General features: G+C 36.1%; 1 protein-coding gene across 8 annotated transcripts in view; it reads right to left on the minus strand.

Moving 5' to 3' along the window:
* The window catches only part of CLOCK (clock circadian regulator), a 117709-nt gene that overhangs the window by 9516 nt on the left and 87899 nt on the right, over positions 1–20294 (minus strand). For all 8 annotated transcript variants that reach the window (XM_081134535.1, XM_081134532.1, XM_081134534.1 and 5 more), the window contains 7 exons: positions 15771–15918; positions 14919–14994; positions 11384–11525; positions 8779–8879; positions 8165–8254; positions 5162–5314; positions 627–836 (listed from right to left, as the gene is read on the minus strand). In XM_081134535.1, coding sequence (XP_080990661.1) covers positions 627–836; positions 5162–5314; positions 8165–8254; positions 8779–8879; positions 11384–11525; positions 14919–14994; positions 15771–15918 — 920 coding nt within the window. The remainder of the gene's footprint in view (positions 1–626; positions 837–5161; positions 5315–8164; positions 8255–8778; positions 8880–11383; positions 11526–14918; positions 14995–15770; positions 15919–20294) is intronic.

The raw sequence follows: 20294 nt of genomic DNA on the forward strand, positions 1-20294 counted from the left end.
CATATTACTCTGGGGGAAATATGACCACCAAGTAATGACTTGTAGTTAACTGAGAATGAATTAGTTTTCAATACCTTGCTGGAAGGTAAGCTATGATTTTAGAAAAGAAGCATGATCTTAACAGCGATAATACAATATAAACAAAGAATTTCTATTAAATGCCCCAAATGAGTGACCAACATTAGTCATTTTTATATATTTCATTTGAAGCCCTGTGATTTATAGTCACAGATGTACATCAATTACCAAAATTTCCTGGAATACTGATTAAACCATCACTGTCCCAACAATTTATTCTTGACATATGGTAACAGGTTTCCTGGTCAGCCTCTTTTGCAACTCAAACTCTTTTAATCTACAGAAGTAGTCTGTATGTTCATTTTTTTAAAAACTGCAAAATTATTTAAATGTCGAAACAGTGAAAGTATTTAACATCCAACAGTTTCACAACTAACACTCTTGAACAAAATATTTTAATAATTATCACTCAATACTATACTTTCTAATTACTACTATTAAATTTTTTAATATGGTATTATTTAAGATAGAGCTTTATTTTTGTTGCAGCAACAATACACATTTCAATCACTGAACACCCCATAGCCCACTGTAGTCGATAACATTACCTGACTTGATGTACTTTGTAAAGTCTGCTGTTGTATCATGTGTTGAGTTGTGCCAATGTGTCCAGTATTCATTCCACTTTGAATTTGGTTAGTTTGAACAACCTGGCCTTGCATATTTATAGGTGCGAGTTGTTGGATGTTAGATGAATTTCCAGAAGAAAGTTGAACAGAACCAAAATTCAACCCAGGGGTTGACTGCTGTAAAAACATCTTTTAAAATAAAGATTACATTAAAATGAGCTTCACAGATTAAAAACAAAGACGAATGAGAGCATTAAAAAAAAGGAAAGCAAAAACAAGCTACAAATTAAAGTTTAAAAACTAACAAGACAAAGACATTTTGAATGAATTAGCAATAATTACTTAATAAAACATACTTCACAATCATTCATCCAGTTATCCTACTACCACGTTTCCAACTGTTGAACTGACAGTTCTGCATCACTTATTTATAACTGATGGCATTAGATAAAAGTAGTTTTCACTTAAAGTTTCTCTTTACTAAAGTCCTAGTCTCTGACAAACATAACTTTAGACTGGCTGACAAAATAAGATTATGAAATTATACCTACTGGTATTTTATTAAAACAATGATTGATGATTTATTATAAATTCTATACCAACATGTAAAAGTCTATGTAAAACATAATTTTTATATTATGAATTAAAGCTTACTAAAAATTGAACTGCTAAAGAGGACTCTAACATGGAGGACCAAGGATATTGATGGAAATCATCTTAGGAATGAATTATTTCTAGAGACTATAAATGCAATTATAATGAGCAGGTAACCAATGAGTATTTACTGAACTAAATTGATGAAATGTATCTCTTGTATGTCATTTTTAAAAAATGTTCAATTACAGTTGTTGTACATTAGTTTCAGGTGTACAACAGTAATTAAGATATTTACATAATTTACAAAGTGATCACACCAATAAATCCAGTTCCCATCTGACATCATACATAGTTGTTACAGTATTATTATTTTTAATCCTCACCTGAGGATATGTTTTTTAATTGATTTTAGAAAGGGAAAGGGAGAGAAAGAGAGAGAGAAATATTGATCAGTTGCATGTGCGCCAACCAAGGATGGAATCCGAAACCCTTTGGCAACACAGTATGATACTCCAACCAACCGAACCACACTGGCCAGGGCTACAATATTATTGACTATATTCCCTATGCAAAATTTTACATCCCTATGACTATCCTATAACTACCAATCTGTACTTCTCAATTCCTTTACCTCCCCCCTCCCAAATCTGGCAACCATTAAAACATTCTTTGTTTCTATGAGTTTGTTTCTGTTTTGTTTGTATACTTGTTTTTTATATTACACATATCAGTGAAATCAAATGGCATTTATCTTTCTCTGTATGACTTACTTCACTGAGCACAATACTCTAGGTCCATACATGTTTTTGTAGATGACAAGATTTCATTCTTTTTATGGCTGAGTCATGTTCCACTGTATACAGCACCACTTCTTTATCCATTCACCTACAGATGGAAACTTAGGTTGCTTCCATATCTTGGCTATTGTAAATAACGCTGCAGTGAACGTACTGGATGTACATGTCTTTCTGAATTAGTGTTTTGGGTTTCCTCAGATAAATATCCAGAGTAGAATTGGTGGGTTCTTCTTTGTCTCGTTACCACCTTTGTTTTAAAGTCTATTTTGTCTTGTATAAGTATTGCTATCCCAGTTTAAAATTTTTTTAATTTCCATTCTCATGAAATATCTTTTTCCGTCCCTTTACTTTCAGTCTGTGTGTGTCTTTTGATCTCAGGTGAGTCTCTTATAGACAGCATATGTAAGGGTCTTATTTTCTTATCCATTCTGCCACCCCGTGTCTTTTAATTGGAGCATTTAACCTATTTACATTTAAAGTAACTGCTGATAGATAAATGTAGTTATTACCATTTTATTATTCATATTTTTTACCTTTTTTTCCTTCTTAAAGCCATCACTTTAACATTTCTTATAATACTGGTTTTATGTTTTACATAGACTCCTTTAGCTCTTTCTTGTCTGGGAAGCTCTTTACCTGTCCTTAGATTCTAAACAATAACTTTTCTAAGTAGAGTAATCTTGGTTGTAGGTTCTTGCTTTTCATCACTTTGCATATTTCATGCCAATTCCTTCTGACCTGCGAAGATTCTGTTGACAAATCATTTGAGTCTTATGGGAGCTCCCTTGTAGGCACTGGCTTTTCTCTTGCTGTTTTAAGATTCTCTCGTCTTTAAACTTTGTCATTTAATTATGATGTGTCTTGGTGTGGGTCTCTTTGAGTTCATTTGTTTAGGACTCTCTGAACTTCCTGGACTTGTATATCTATTTCCTTCGTCAGGTTAGGGAAGTTTTCTGTCATTATTTCTTCAAATTATTTTCAATTCCTTGCTCTCTCTCTTCTCCTTCTGTTACACCTATGATGCAAATGTTAGGACTCTTGACATTGTCCCAAGGACTCTTAAACTATCGTCATTTTTTTTCTCTATTTGCTGTTCTTATTGGATGTTTTCTGCTATCTTTCAAATCACTAATTTGATCCTGTTTCATCTAATCTACTGTTGAGTCCCTCTAAGGTATTCGTTTCAGTTACTGCACTCTTCATTCCTGACTGGTTCTTATGTTTTCTATTTCCTTTTAAAATACTCACTCAAGGAAATGTTTTTAATTGATTTTAGAAAAAGAAGACGGGGGAGAGGGGAAAGAGAGTAAGAAACATTGATCGGTTGCTTCCCATACATGTGCTGACTGGTGGTCAAATCCAAAACCTAGGTATGTGCCCTGACTGGGAACAGAATTCAAAACCTTTGGTATATGGGATGATGACCCAACCACCAAGTCGCCCAGCCAGTGCCCTATCCCCATTTTTATATTTCCTTCTCTTTGTTAAAGTTCTGAGATCATCAAGCATTTTTATAACCAGTGTTTTGAACTCTGCACATAATAGCTTATTTCCATCCTGTTTAGTTCTTCTTCTGGAGTTTTGTTCTGTTCTTTCATTTGGGATGTTTTTTGTCCCCTCCTTCCTGCTACCTCCCTGTTTGTTTTTATGAATCAGGTAGAGCTGCTACGTATCCTGGTCTTGGTAGAGTGGCCTTAGGTAGTAGGTGTCCTATGGGGCCCAGTGGTACAGTCTCCCTGGTCACCTGAGCCAGGTGCTCCAGGTGTGTTTGTGCGTGGGTTCTGTGTGCCCCTCTATTGCAGCTGAGTCTTGATTGCTGTTGGCACCTCAATGGGAGGGACTGACCCTCAGGCTGATTGACTGTGAGGACTGGCTATGACTACAGTGGAAGAGCTGTTGTGCAGGCGCTGACCCTATGAAGCAGGATCCGCTTTAGGAGGGCTCTGGTGCCTGCCAAGTTTGCCCTTTGAGTGTCATTTGTGGAAGTGGTTGTGTGGTGCTCTGGTGTGGTTTGAGGCTGCCCACCAGGTATGTTGGTTCTGGGGCCTCTTGGTAGATGCAGGCCAAGGTTAGCTGCTGCCTAAGCCCTGCCCAGGGCCACTTGGTAGGAACTACAAAGTGGTATGTAGATGATTGCCACTTGTGCTTGGTTTGAAGGTGCCTGGGAGGCTAAGTTGCTAACTGAGGCCAGATACCACTAGTGGTAAGCCTGGGGCTCCTTAGCAAGAGGTATGGGGCATGCCGAGGCCAGATGCTGCTTGGAGTTTGTGAATCTTTGAGAGATTTTAGAAAAGTCTGCAGAATGAGCCAAGACAGGCTATCTATACGAAAAAGCCACTGAAAACAGCTTGGGTGGGGAGGGGTCTCAGGGAATAACCAGGGCAGGGGGAACAGTGATAGCCAGGTTAATGGAGGCTCAAGATATGGCACATGCCTGCACCTGCAGGGGGAGAGGTCAGCAAAATAATAATGGCTTCTGCCAGCACTTGTGAGAAAGCTGCCCCTCCAGCCCCTGCCCTGAAGCCAGGCATTTCAGTTCCTCCCTGTATGTCCCTGGCATTTTTTGAGCTGCTGTCCCAGTGCTGTAGCTCAGAGGGAGTGAGACCCTGCGCGTGGGCCAGGAGAAGGCCCAGCAGCCCTCTTGTCTCACTCAGCCACGATCTCTGCTGGTTTTCAGTCAGAAGTTATGAGAACTTCTCTCCCTGACAGTGAAACCCTGGGTTAGGGCCTGGTATAGGGCTGGGACCCCTTGATTCTCAGGGGGAACCTCTGCAGCTGAGGTATCCCTGAAATTCTCAACCACCACACATGGGTGTGGGACCAGCCCCTTTCAAGTCTCTGCCCCTCCTACCCGTCTCAATGTGGCTTCTTCTGTATATCCTTAGTTATAGGCCTTCTGTTAAGCTATACTTCAGGTGAGTTTTCAATGATGGCTGTTCTGAAGTTTAGCTGCAACTCTGATGTGGTCATGGAAGGAGGCAAATACAACATTTGCCTGTTCCACCATCTTGACCAGAAGCCTCTCTTGCATGTAATTTTTAATTAAGGATAGTCAATTTCCTTAAAAAATTAAAATGTGAATGGCATGCTTTGTTTAAATCCAATATAGTAGTATCTTACCTGCAGCCCTTGACCATGGACCATTTGAAGTTGTTCTTGAATTTTTCTTAGTTCTTCTTGTTGCCGATGAATATTTGCCTCTATCATTCGTGTCCGCTGCTCCAGCTGGTCTTTCAGATGCTGCATGGCTCCTAACTGTGCTGAAAACTGAAACTGAAGTACCATGTATAAAAAAAGTATAAGATATTTTAGAATTACTTATTTCTAACTGTGCAATGTGAAAAGCAAGCAGTATATCTAAGCAGAGCTAAGAATGTTATGCCAGATATCAATGTGATGCCTCTCAGCTAATTCACCCATCTTTGCTCAGCTTTGTCATAGTAGGGCTGAACTTGACAAATATTTCTCCTTTGCCAGCAGGCACAAACTTAGTCATGCCAGGTAATGGTAGCCAGGTAATGGCTAAAGGGATACTACAAAGGGAGGTGCTTATCCTTCTGGTTCTGGTACTCTTCCTTCTTGGTCTTCTGACAATGATTAGCTTCCTAGTAAGTCTCATCAGCACCCAAGCAAGTGGTTCTCCAGCAAGTCTCCCTAAGATCCAAGTGGTCAGCTCCCCAGCAAATTTTACTGGTACCCCACAGGTGGCTTCCTGCTCTCCAGTCCTAGTCCGTGACACTTCAGTGAACTTCTCTACCATCCAGTGGCTACAGCCACACCTCCCCCAGTAGGATCTGAGTCTCAGCCTGGCCTGAAAGAGAAATTTTGAGGGTTTGGGAAGAGTCTTCCAAGTTGTTCCTTCCTTGGGTACTCTCTTTTTCACTATAGTTAGAGTTACTTTCTATGTCTGTTATCTTTGTAGTCTTAAGAATTTAGTAGTTAATCCCTGTTACCAGTTAACAATCTTTTATAGTACCCCTGTTCAAATTTCTGACTTCTGAATGCACCCTTGATTAAAAATACACAGTGGCATTAAAAAACCTGAGCTCATATTGTGGCTCTATCACTTGTTAGGACAAGTTATGTAACTTCATTGCTACCCTTTAACAATTGAAAAAGTAGCCTGCACCCAGAGTTATTCATACCAAATTCTGATATCCCTAGAATGTCCTCTTTGTGTGCATCATTAGACACTTACAAAAATCTGACAACCAACCATAATATTTTTTTTGTATTTTCAACTGAAACTGTTCTCGGTTTAAGTACAAAATATAAGCTTTTAAAGACTAAGCAATTATATATGAATGAATACATATGTGAATGAAAAAAAGTTATTCTATTAACAGGGCTTTCAATCTTGCTTTTATTTCTCTATGTTTACCTGAGTCATAAGCAGCTTCTATTTACTACTTCTTAAAATTTAACATTTAGGGATTTACCACTTAAGTCTACACTTAATTATTTTAATTACACTCATTAATTTTTTCCATGAATATTCAGCACAGGATATAATATAAGAGCACGAAGAATTTAACTTTATTGGAAATCTAACTTAGTTTTAAAATAGTCTTCTAGAGTGAACTGCATCCAAAAGTGAGAAATGCCCCCCAAAAGCTTTTACTCAACTTCAAAAGTTTGTACTGAGGATATCGAGTATTACTTTTCAAAGTATAAAATTGACTTCTGAAGTTGATAATAACCAGACCATACCACAGACTACATTTGGTGTTAGAAAATACTACAAATTTAGTACCCCAAACCCCTCATTCCTTAATTTTTTTAATATTATTCCAAATGTTTTACATATATATATATTTTTTTATATATATACATTTATATATATATATATAAATATATTTTATCCTAAGTAAAATTATACCTTTGGATAACTATATTGTCACCACTTAAAGAACATTTTTGACATAACACATATTCTTTATTTCATGAATCTCTTTAAAATGTTAAATGCTTATTTAGTATCTTGAGATTGAAAATGTCTAAATTTTTACATAAAAATTCTGTTAAGCTTCAGAATAAAAAGCATCTGAGGAATCGATGATAAAAACTGTTACAAGTGCATATAATATTTAATAATACAATGCTATTATAAATACTTTACATGATCATATGTTGCTAAAAGTCAAAATTATGACCTTTAGGAAATTTACTGCACTGTCAATATATTTCTACAAGTGTCATATGTATAATTTAAATAATAACCATAAAAGACAAAGGTGTTTTTAGAAAATTATTTTTATCTATTGTTAACTATCACTATTTGAAATTATGGCATTGTTAAAGTCAAGGTATATTTAATGCCAAACAAAACAGTAAGAATATTCTGGATTATTTTTACTACTCAGTAGTATTTTAAATGTGTCTGAGGCACTGAATGAGTGTAGAGTCGTAAGTTGGGAATCTATAATCAAAAGTAGTTTCTTCTTGTCACTTTTGTAATAATTCTCCTTTGTCTTACTAATTTCTATATTTAGGCCTCCTTCAGGATTCAGTTTAAGCACAAATTCTTCCAGAAAGTTTTCTTTCACTTCCTCAGGCTGCATAAGTTATAAGTGTCCATCTTATGTGCACCTACCAGCCTGTATACCCTTGGGCATATATTATGTATCATACTGTAGTTCTCTGTCATTGTAATAAAGTCTTTTAGTATAGATATTATATATTTTGTACTGCCAGCACCTACAATATCTGATACATATAAGAAACAATAAATGTTCTATATATGAACAAATGAATGAGTACATGAAAATTACTTGATTCTTCCACTATCCATAGGAAGAACAAAATGAACAGCTATATTTCATCTGTAATATCTTTCTGTCTATAGTGTTTTTCAATGGACGTGTTACAGCATATTAAGCAGGGTAATTCTTTGTTGTGTAAAACTATCATGCATGTTAAAACAATTAGCATCCCTGGCCCTTGCCTATTAAAATAAGGGCCAGTGGTACCCCCAGAACAATGACAATCAAAAATATCCCCAGATATTTTAAATGCCCACAGTTGAGATTTACTGCATCTGTAAGAATATTTTTAAAATCAGTACTAGCTTAAAAACAATCTACCATTTAAAAATACTCAACTGAAACAAACAAACAAAAATACCTGGGACATGCCTTGTGGAACTGGTAAATTTGTGGCTTGAGGCATCACTGGCTGTGTTAATGATTGACCAATAGACTGGGAATTTATCGACTAGAAGCAAAATAAAAAACAACACTGGAGTGATGATCGTGCCCATACATGAATACTTCCACCAGAAATATCACCATGGTAGCTTTATAACTGTATTTCAATTTGCCTCACAGTTTTTTAGCTGAGTACAGGCATGTCGCCCCCTCTACAATGAAAATGCCTGTTCCCTACTTATGTTTTTATCTTCCAAGGCATCTGCCACATTACCCTGCATGGGCTCTCAATAAAAGTTGACTGGATTTAATTGAAAGTCATTGGTATTTAAACTCAGATATGGAATGACTCTAAATGATTAGCTTTCCATAACAACAAAAAAAAAATCTAACATTTTACATGAAAATAATTATGGGACTGATACCTTTGACTACCACTTCACAAAAGAAAGACCTTGAGTAGGTGTCATATACCAACAACTATTTTAATCTTTATAGAAAGGGACAATGAATCAATGAATTTCTGAAGATTTAGATGACTTTTTCCCTTTTAATAAATCTTTATTCAGAAGAATGCTAACTGAAGAGTACCTGACTACTAAATGATGACCTCCTTTGTGCCATCTTTTCATGAGCTGGTAAATGCTGTCTGGGAGGAGTGCTAGTATCCGTTGGGATCTTTGTTGGTGTTGCTGAGAGTAGTCAACAAAAACAGAACAGAATTAGTACTTACAGTTTTTAAATACAGTTTTTAAAATTGAATCTTAAAATGCACTTCAGGGAATAAAAATAAGGTCTTTGAGGTTTTTTCTAAATTATTTAATAAAAGTGAAGTCTACGACAAGATGATTCTTTTTAATTACTTCTTTTTTAAGGACAAAGAAAGGTTGGAAATAGAAAAAACTTCAAATATAATAGTGATTACAACCCTACGACTCAACAGTAAAAAAAACTAATTATTCAACTGAAAAATGGGCTAAGAAATTGAATAGACATATCTATAAAGAAGCCATACAAATGAACAACCGGCATATGAAGAAATGCTCAATATCACAAATCATGAGGGAAATGCAAATCAAAACCATAATAAGTTATCACCTCACACCTGTCCAGATGGCTATTATAAAAAAACACACACAAAAGACAAGTGTATGCAAGAATGTGAACAAACTAGAACTCTTGCACAGTTAGTAAGGATACAAAACAGTGCAGCCACTAAGGAAAACAATGTGGAGGTTTCACAAAAAATGAAAAACAGAACTACCATATATGATCCAGCAATCCCACCTGTAAGTATTTATCCAAAATAATTGAAATCAGGTTCTTGAAGAGATATTAGCACTCCTATGTTCACTACAGCACTATTCACAATAGCAAAGATGTTGAAACAAGCTAAATGTCCACTGACATATGAATGGATAAACAAAATGTGGTATATAAGTGGTGGGCAAAAACAGGTTTACAGTTGTTCATATGAAAAATAATACAATAATTAATAATACAAAAATAAACTTTTGTGTACTCACAACTGTAAACCTACTTTTGCCCACCCCTGTATATACAAACAATGGAATACTATTCAATCTTTAAAAAGAAGGATATTCTACAATATGCAACTAGATGAACCTTGAGAATTTTAGGCTAAGCAAAATAAGCCAATGACAGAAAGACAAGGAGTGCATGACTCCATTACCTGAAGTATCTAAAGTAGTCAAATTTGTTGAATCAAAGAGAATGGTGATTGTCAAGGGCTGGGCAGAGGGGAAAGTAGGGAGTTACTGATCAATGGGCATAAAGTTACAATTAAGCACGATGAATAAGCTCTAGAGACTTGCAGTACAACACACTGTACCTACAGTCAACAACAGTGTATTGTTCACTCAAAAATTTAACGGTAAATATCACTTTAAAGTGTTCTTACCACAATAAAATAAAATTTTAAAAAAAAGAAATGGCTAGCCTGGCTGGGCATGGCTCAGCAGTTGAGCATCAACCTAGGATCCAAGAGATCGAGGTTTGATTCCCAGTCAGGGCATATGCCCGGGCTTGCGGGCTTGATCCTCAGTTGGGGACGTGCAGGAGGCAGCCAATCAATGACTCTCTCATCACTGATGTTTCTCTCTCTCTCTCCCTCTCCCTCTCTCTGAAATTAATAAAGGTATATAAAAGAAGAAAGAAAGAAAGAAAGGAGGGAGGGAGGGAGGGAGGGAGGGAAGAGAGGGGGGGGGAGGGAGGGAGGGAGGGAGGGAGAAAGAAAGGAAAGAAAGAAAGAGAAAGAAAGAGAAAGAAAGAGAGAAAGAGAGAGAGAAAGAGAGAGAGAGAGAGAAAGAGAGAAAGAGAGAGAGAGAGAGAAAGAGAGAGAGAAAGAGAGAGAGAAAGAGAGAGAGAGAGAGAGAGAGAGAGAGAGAGAGAGAGAGAGAAAGAAAGAAAGAAAGAAAGAAAGAAAGAAAGAAAGAAAGAAAGAAAGAAAGAAAGAAAGAAAGAAAGAAAAGAAAAGAAAAGAAAAGAAAAGAAAAGAAAAGAAAAGAAAAGAAAAGAAAAGAAAAGAAAAGAAAAGAAAAGAAAAGGAAGGAAGGAAGGAAGGAAGGAAGGAAGGAAGGAAGGAAGGAAGGAAGGAGGGAGGGAGGGAGGGAGGGAGGGAGGGAGGGAAGAAAACAAGCTATAGTAGGAGAAAATTTTTTCCTAAGATTTCAGAAATTCTATGTTTAACCTCTGATGTTCTACCCACAATGTTGAGTAGTTCACTACAGTCTCTTTTCTCCTTACTAGTATATATAGTTTTAATACCCTGAGAAATAAAGGTTACTCTTAAAAAAAGGGTACTAATTTAATGACAATTATGCAAGTCTTCATACAGACAAAATTCTTTAAAAAAAACTTTCAAAAAGCAAATTTAAAGAATACTTACTGGCTCTACCAGTAAAAGAAAGAAGGGAATAAGTAGTTTTGCTTTCTTTTTGAGAGTATATTAAAAACAGTATCAACATTACTACCTATGAATGTTATAGGCTACTTCATAAGCTTAATTCTTTGCTAAATGTGAGCGATGGGCCTCTTACTCACTGGAAAGTTTAATGTATTTCAGAAATGTAAAAACTTATTTTAAAGTAGCATTTTATTAACAATGCTGGTACCAGTAACATAATTTAGGAACACTCTCTGTAAAGGAAGTCAGCTTTCAAGCTAGAGTACTTACAGGATGGGTCTGAGACTGCGGTGTGAGATGATTTTCTTGAACTACGGGAGGAAGCAGAAGGGGTTGGGCTGTGATCAAACCTTTCCAGTGCTTCCTTGAGACTGACTGTGTTTATACGGTTATCAGACCCAGAATCTTGGCTCTAAGGAGGAAGAGTAAAATAAATGTAAGAGTAAAATAAATGTTTTCTTGTGGTTCGGTTCAGAGATCCCCAAATATTAATATTGCTTACTAACCCCACTTCCCCAAAATTAGTTTTACTCATAACAAGGCAATTATATTTGTGTATATATTAGGTAAAGAAAAGAAAAATTATTTTTTTATAGCCAGAAGATTTTAGCTTCATTCTCAATTTAAAGAAACAACAGATGCAAAAGAATGAAGGTGTACTCTTACTATATACCATATATAAAAGCTAACTCAAAATGGATCAGAGACCTAAACATAGGAGCTAAAAATTATAAAAACTTTCAGAAGGAGAAAAGCTTTATGACATTGGATTGGGCAATAATTTCTTGGCTATGACATTAAATGCACAAGCAACAAAAGTGCATCAGAAGACAGTATACCAGAGGGAAAAGGCAACCCTTGGAATGAGACAAAACATTTCCAAATCACGTATCTGATAATAAAATTAACACCCAGAGCACATAAAGAACTCTGCGATTCAACAGCAAAAAAAAACCCAAAACACCAACAAACAATCCAGTAAAAAAACCAGCAAAGGTTTTGCACACATTTCTCCAAAGAAATGGTCAATAAACACATGAAAAGATGTTCAGTATCAACAATCATTAGGGAAATACAAATCAAAACCAAATCAAAATCACATCCATCAGAATAGCTATTATAAAAAGAAACAAACAAAAACACAGAAAATAACCAATGTTGGTGAGAATATGAAGAAACTGGAACTCTTGTACACTGCTGATGGAAATGTAAACTAATGCAGCTACTATAGAAAATAATACGATGGGTGCTTAAAAAATTTAACAGAATTACCATATGATCCAACAATTCCATTTCTGAGTACACACTCAAACAACTGAAAGCAGGGGCTCAAACAGATACTTGTACACCCATGTTCACAGCAGCATTATTCACAAGAGCCGAAAGATGGACGCAACCCAAGTGTCCAATGACGGATGAGTGGATAACAAAAATGTGGCATATACACAGAATGAAATATTATTCAGGAAATTCTGTCACATGCTACAACATGGATAAACCTTGAGGACATTATGTCAAGTCAAATAATCCAGTCCCATGAGGACAATTACTGATGATTCCACTTGTATGCTGTACCTATCGGAGTCAAAATTAATAGAGTCAGAAAGTAGACTGGTGGTGGCCAGGGGCTTGAGGGAGGACGGAACAGGGAGTTTCGGTTTAATGGGTATGGATATCAAGTTTCAGTTTGAGAAGATGAAAAGTTTTGGTGATGGCTGCACATCAGTGTGAATGTACTTAATGCCACTGAACTGTACAATTAAAATTGGTTAATGGTAAATTTTTTTAAGTATATTTTATCACATTAAAATAAAGTATAAAAAAATAAACAACAGAATAAAGATGGCACTTCAGTTTATAGACAAGGTACTATAAGCATCTTTGGAACTCAGCATTTGATTGCTCAAAATCTTCCTCTTCACTCCAACTCTGACCTTTGTACAGAATTTCAATATCCACGTGAATGGTTCATCCAATGGCCTGTCCTGGTCTCTCAGCTTTCTAGGAATTCCTCATCTCCAATAACTTTTTCCTCTACTCCACTTCAGTCATTCAATCCCTGCACCTTCTAGGACAACTTAGCTTTCTGCTTTTATTCATACCTCAGTGGCCACATTTCCTTGTCTCCCTCACCTCCTAATGTTGGAGCCCCCCAACATTAATGCTTAGTATTTGGCTGTCATCTCTTCTCTACATCCATTCCCTTGGTGATCGAACTTAAGACTCATGACTTAAAACCATCCACACACTGAAGTGTCTCAAAAATATATCTCAAATGAACTGCTTCCCTAAACTCCCAGTGGATCACAGTGGTAACAGTAAACACGGTGAGAAAGCAGACAGCGGGAGTATATTTTGGAAGTAGGATTACACACTGGCATAGGAGAAAAAGAAGCAAGGGGGAACAACCTGTATTACTTTAGTTTCTATAAAATGGTCCCAATTTCGAGGACCCCTAGATTTAAAGCACTTTTCTCAGAAAATTTGTTTTATTAAAACATACTGGACCTTCTTCCTCTAATTACACAAAGCTCTCTGAGTGGGACCCATGAGAGCAGAGAGCCTGTCTATGTTATCCACTGCCGTACTCTTAGCATCTAAAGCCATGTCCGGTACTTCCTAGCATACGGAAGGTACTTAACAAGCTTTCCTGAACGGCAAGCAATATCCCCCATAGTGTCCCCGGTACCCTGTATGTTTAACACACTTTTTACATAGATCCTTGGCTTTTCTCATTCCACTTATCTTCTCCAAGTCAAAAATACCTTTGGCAGGCAACTTCTGACATGCCTCATGATGATTCCTACCTCCTGGTATTCACTTCCTTGTATAAGCCCTCCCCTTCAGTGTACGCTGGACCTAGTGATTTGATTCTCATGTACAGAATAGACAACAGTGATGTAGTATCACTTCTGTGCTTAGGTTACAAAAGGTTCATCTTGCTGGTTTTCTCTCCCTGGATCTTCTTGCATACTTGCTCTGATGGAAAGGGCCACCTGGAAAGAAACTGAGGGTAACCTCTGGCCATTAGTCAGCAAGGAATCAAGGCTGTCAGTCCAAATGCCCATGAGAAATCAGATCCTTCCAACAATCCAAGAAACCCTGGAAACAGATCCTGGCCCAGGTGAACCTTGAGATAACTGTGGCGCCCAAGGACACCTTGATTACAGCCTTGTCAGAGACCCTGGGCTGACAGCTTGACTGCAGCTTCATGACCAATTCTGAACCAGAGGTCCCAACTAAACTGTGCCTGCATCTTAACCACAGAAACTATGAGTTAATAACTGTTAATTTACATCAAGTTTTGTTACTCAGCCATAGGTAACTAATATACTACACTGCTACATGATATAATGAAAAGAGAAACGAAGAGTTCAAATTCTGACTATAACTTCCCAGCCATGTATCTTTAGGGGAGGCCTTGCCCCACCGTTAAAGCCTCAGTTTCAATATTTTCCAAGTGGGGATATTGCCTATCAGGTGAGAATGTCTGAGGAGTTAAAGATATTTTGTAATTCATATAAAGAAACTTGCCAGAGCCTAACATGTTATAGAAAATTAATTAATGGTAGTTTAAATCTGAGATCATACATGTCACTCATCCAATTGTCAGTAAACAGAAGACCCTTCAAATCTTTTTAAGAAGCAGGTAAGGTTTTAAATTAATAAATTAAAAGTTTATAACACCGTCACAAGTGAGAAAATAAAATATCTGAAAAACAATTTTCCTATAAATTACTGAATCTTGTCTTTCTTTTATTGCAAAGAAATAAAATAATTTTTTTTAAAACTATAATATACATACTTTGTCAGCAGCTGTCTCAGGAAGAGATTCTTCAATGCCAAGTTCTCGTCGTCTTTCAGCCCTAACTTCTGCATAACTACAAATGAAAAAAAAAAAAAAAGAATTTTAGTGTTTGGTCATTCATTTAAAATACTGCAGAGGTGTACCCATTCGGTGTTTTCTATGAGTCTTACTTGCTATTTTCCATGCATTACACAAAACTACAACATATGTACAATTAAAAGATAGTGTACAATATCGTAATCAAATTGAATTTTTCTAGGTATCTCAAATTGAATTTTTCTAGGTATCTAATGTAAATAATCTGTAACTGCACAGCTCTTAAATTCAGAGATATTAAATAAAGAGTATGCTTGTTTACTCCAGTTTTCCTTTCATACAATTGACTCTGATACTTAAGACAGTTACAACTTCTGCTCTAAACCATAAAATTTATGTCAAGAATTATATATATCTCTATATACCTGCATTCTATTTCTATATAATATAAGTAAATTTTATATTATATTTTAACAGTGTATCAAAAATAAGGGAAAATCTGCCAGGCCGGTGTGGGTCAGTGGTTGAGCATTGACCTATGCAACTGGAGGTAACAGTTTGATTCCCAGTCACGGCACATGCCCAGGTTGCAGGCTCCATCCCCAGTACGGGGCGTGGTACAAGAGACAGCCGATCAATGACTGTCATCATTGATGTTTCTATCTCTCTCTCCCTTCCTCTCTCTGAAATCAGTATTTTTTTAAGAAAAGAAAAAATTGCTTAATAGTTCATTAACAAGTCATGCATACCAATTTCATTGTCGATATCATTATGGATGTTTCTACAGTTCAGAAATTCTGTAAAGTAATTTACCTTACTACAGTGTGAGTACAAACAATAAACTCTGGCCTTGAATTCCACTGATGATAAGTGATATAATAATGAGTTTGAAGCCAAATCCACTGCTGTCCTTTGGTCAGGAACCTGTAATAACATGATTTGCCTTTCCCATACTGCATCACTAAAAAGGGAAAAAAATTTTTTTATTCATAAGTTATGAATCTGCTTTTTAGTGAAACTTATCATTTATATTTATATCCACACGGTGTATACAATTCTTCTGGCTTTTTAGTAACATATATATCAATTATAAGAAAATACTATTCTGCAGAGCTAGCTGAAGGTCTCCAGCAATTTATCTTCCACAGTGTCCAACTTATAGCTAATTATTGCTGATCTTGGGTACTTTTAATACACAGTAAACTTCCAAATTCTCAACAATTAAGTATTCACATACTGACTTCCTCCTGCCAATATACTGACAGTAACAGCAATAAGTAATCACATGAGTTTATTTCCCACCTGTACCCTGGCAGGTGTAGCATCTTTGAGGCATTTAATTCTAAACCTTAACTGACCAAAATTAGATTAACTTAATTATTTAAACTGATAAAGTATTTCCCAAAACAAACACTCTGGGTAGATTGTAAGTTCTGCAGCTTTGTAACAGATACTAAGCCAAAAGGGGAGGGGTTTACATTAATTTGGGAAACTTTGTTAAATAGGTTTATTTAAATTTTATTCATTTATTTTTTTTGGTTTTATTGAATTTAAAGTGACATCAGTTAATAAAATTATATAGGTTTCAGGTGTACAATAATATATCACCTGTATATTGTATTGTGTGTTCATCAACCCAAGTCAAGTCTCCATCACCATTTATATCCCCTTTACCCTCTTCTACCTCTCCCATCCCCCCTTTACCCATTAATCACCATGCCGACATCTGTGTCTATGAGCTTTTGTTTGTTTTTACTTAATCCCTTCACCTTTTTGACCCAGTCCTCCAACATCCTCCCCTCTGACAGCTGTCAGACTGTTCTCTGCATCTATGAGTCTGTTTCTATTTTGTTTCTTAGTTTATTTTGTTCATTAGATTCCACATATAAGTAAAATCATATGGTACCTGTCCTTCTCTGACTGGCTTATTTCATTTAGCATAATACTCTTCAGGGCCATCCGTGCTGTAGCAAAAGGTAAGATTGCCTTGTTTTTCATGGTCAAGTAGTATTGCATTGTGTAAATGTACCACAACTTTTTTTAAACTCCTACTAATTATGTACTGTTTATGATTTCAGATGTAATGAAAACCTATTTTAAATGGGACCGTCCGGCAAGGTGTTCCACCCAGTCTGTCAATGGAATTTATGCAGTATTCACGTAGCACTGTTATTTCTAAGAAAATACTAGCATTCTAGCTTCCTGTGTTCAATGCAATTTTCTGTTCTTTTAAAATTTTTTTTTTATTGACTGCATTGGGGTGACATTGGTTAATAAAGTTATATAGTTCTCAGGTGTACATCACCATTTATCCCGCTATGCCATCTTCTATATCCCGCATCCCCCTTTCCCTCTGGCAATTACCACACTGATGTCTGTGTATATGAGTATTCTTTTTTTTTTTTTAATTAATCCCTTCACCAGCCCTGCAATCTGCCTCCCCTCCCAACAGCTGTCTGTTCTCTATCTATGGGTGTGTTCTTATTTTGTTAGTTTATTTTCTTTATTAGATTCCACATATGAGTGAAATCATATGGTACTTGTCTTTCTCTGACTGGCTTATTTCAGTTAGCATAATGCTCTAAGATCTATCCATGCTGTTGCAAAGGGTAAGCTTTCCTATTTTTTTTTACGGCCAAATAGTATTCCATTGTATAAATACACCACAGCCTTTTCGTCCACTCACTTACTGATGGGCACTTGGGCTCCTTCCAAATCTTGGTTACTGTAAATAACACTGTAACGAACATAGCAGTGCATATATTCTTTCAAATCAGTGTTTTGGGTTTCTTCGGATATATTTCCAGAAGTAAAGATAGAACTGCCTGACGACCCAGTGATTTCAAATTTTTGAAGAAACTCCCTACTGTTTTCCACAGAGGCTGCATCAATCTGGATTCCAACCAAGAGTGCACAGGGGTTCCTTTTTCTCCACATCCTTCCCAACACTTGTTTGTTAATTTACTGATTATAACTATTTTGACAGGTGTGAGGTGACAACACACTGTGGTTTTAATTTGCATTTCTCTGATGATTAAAGACGTTGAGCATCTTTTCATGCCTGTTGGCCCTCTGTATGTCCTATTTTGAGAAGTGTCTATTCAGGTCCTTTGCCCATTTTTTAATGAAATGTCTTTTTGGTGTTGAGTTTTGTAAATCCTTTATAAATTTTAGGTATTAACCCAAATTTTGGGTATCACTAGCAAATATGTTCTCCCATTCACTGGGTTGTCTTTTTCACAGTTGGTTTCCTTTGTTGTGCAAAAACTTTTTAATTAATGTAGTCCCATTTGTTTATTTTTTCTTTTGTTTCCCTTGCCCGAGGAGCTAGATCAGGAACATATTGCTACGAGAAATGTCTGATATTTTACTGCTTATGTTTTCTTCTGGAGTTTTGCGGTTTTGAGTCTAACATTTAAGTCTTTAATCCATTTTGAGTTTATTCTTGTGCACAGTGTAAGAAGGTGGTCTAGTTTCATTTTATTTCACATCTGTCCAATTTTCCCAATCCCATTTATTAAATAGACTATCTTTAGTCCATTGTATGTTTTTGCCTCCTTTGTCAAATATTGACTATAAAGGAGTGGGTTTATTTCTGGGCTCTCTATCCTGTTCCACTGATGTATATGTCTATTTTTGTGCCAGTACCATGCTGTTTTGATTACTATGGTTTTGTAGTATAGTTTGATATCAGGTACCATGATTTCTCCAACTTTGTTCTCTTTTCTCAAGATTGCTTTTGCTATTTGGGGTCTTTTGTGGTTCCACATAAATTTTTGGAACATTTGTTCTAGTTCTGTGAAATATACCACTGGTATTTTGATAGGAATTGCACTGAATCTATAGATTGCTTTGGGTTGTATGGATATTTTAATGATGTTAATTCTTCCTATCCTTAAACACAATATATGCTTCCACTTACTTGTATCATCTTCAATTTCTTTCTTCAGTGTCTTATAATTTTCCAACTACAGGTCTTTTACCTTTGTTAAAATTATTCCTAGGCTTTTTTTTTTAAGTAACTGTGAATGGGGTTGTTTTCTTAGTTTCCCTTTCTGATAGTTCATTATTGGTATATAGAAATGCAACTAATTTGGGGATATTTATTTTATATGCTACTTTACTGAACTCATTTATTAGTTCTAGGAGTTTTTTGGTGGAATCTTCCAGGTTCTCTAAAAGACAGTATCACATCATCTGCAAATAATGACAGCTTTATTTCTTTCTTTCCAATTTGGATGCCTTTTACTTCTTCGTCTTGTCTGATGGCTGTGGATAGGACTTCCAGTATTAGGTTGAATAAAAGTGATGAAAGCGGACATCCTTGTCTTCTTCCCAACCTTAAGGGAAATGCTTGTAGTTTTTGCCCATTGAGCATGTTAGCTCTGGGTTTTTCATAAATGGCCTTTATTACATTGAAGTATGTTCCCTCTATTCCCACTTTGCTTAGAGTTTTTATCAGAAATGGGTGCTGGATTTTATCAAATGCTTTTTCTGCATCTACTGATATGATCATGTGATTTTTTCCCCTTCATTTTGTTTATGTGATGGATCACGTTTATTGATTTGCAGGTACTGTACCAGCCTTGCATCCCTGGGATAAATCCCACTTGATCATGGTATATGATCTTTTCAATGTATTGCTAGATCTGGTTTGCTAATATTTTGTTGAGGATTTTAGCATCTATATAAGGGATACTGGCCTATAATTTTCTTTCTTTGTAGTGTCTTTATCTGGTTTTGGGGTTAGGCCTCATAATATTGGCCTCATAAAATGAGCTTGGGAATCCTTCCCTCCTCTTGAATTTTTTGGAATAGTTTGAGGAGTTAGTTCTTTGAATGTTTGGTAAAATTTACCTGTAAAGCCTTACAGTCCAGAATTTTTGTTGGTTGGGAGTTTTTTGATTACTGCTTCAACTGCACTAGCTATAATCTGCTTATTCAGATTTTCTGATTCTTCCTGATTCAGTTTTGGAAGGTTCTGTTTCTAGGAACTTATCCATTTCCTCCAGATTGTCCAATTTGTTGGCATACAAATGTTCCTAATATTTTCTACACTCCTTTGTATTTCTTTGGTGTCAGTTGTTACTTCTCATCTTTCATTTCTGATCTTATTTGGGTCCTCTCTCTTTTTTTCTTATGAGCCTGTTTAAAGTTTATCAGTCTTGTTTATCTTTTGAAAGAACCAGCTATTGGTTTCACTGATGTTTTGTACTTTATTTTTAGACTCTATTTCATTCATTTGTGCTCTGATTTATTATTTCCTTCTTTCTACTCAGTTTGGCCTTTGTTGGTTGTTCTTTTTCTAGTTTCTTTAAGTGTAAAATTAAGACTGTT

Source organism: Miniopterus schreibersii, assembly GCF_964146895.1.
Source record: "Miniopterus schreibersii genome assembly, chromosome: 1".
Classification (NCBI taxonomy): domain Eukaryota; kingdom Metazoa; phylum Chordata; class Mammalia; order Chiroptera; family Miniopteridae; genus Miniopterus; species Miniopterus schreibersii.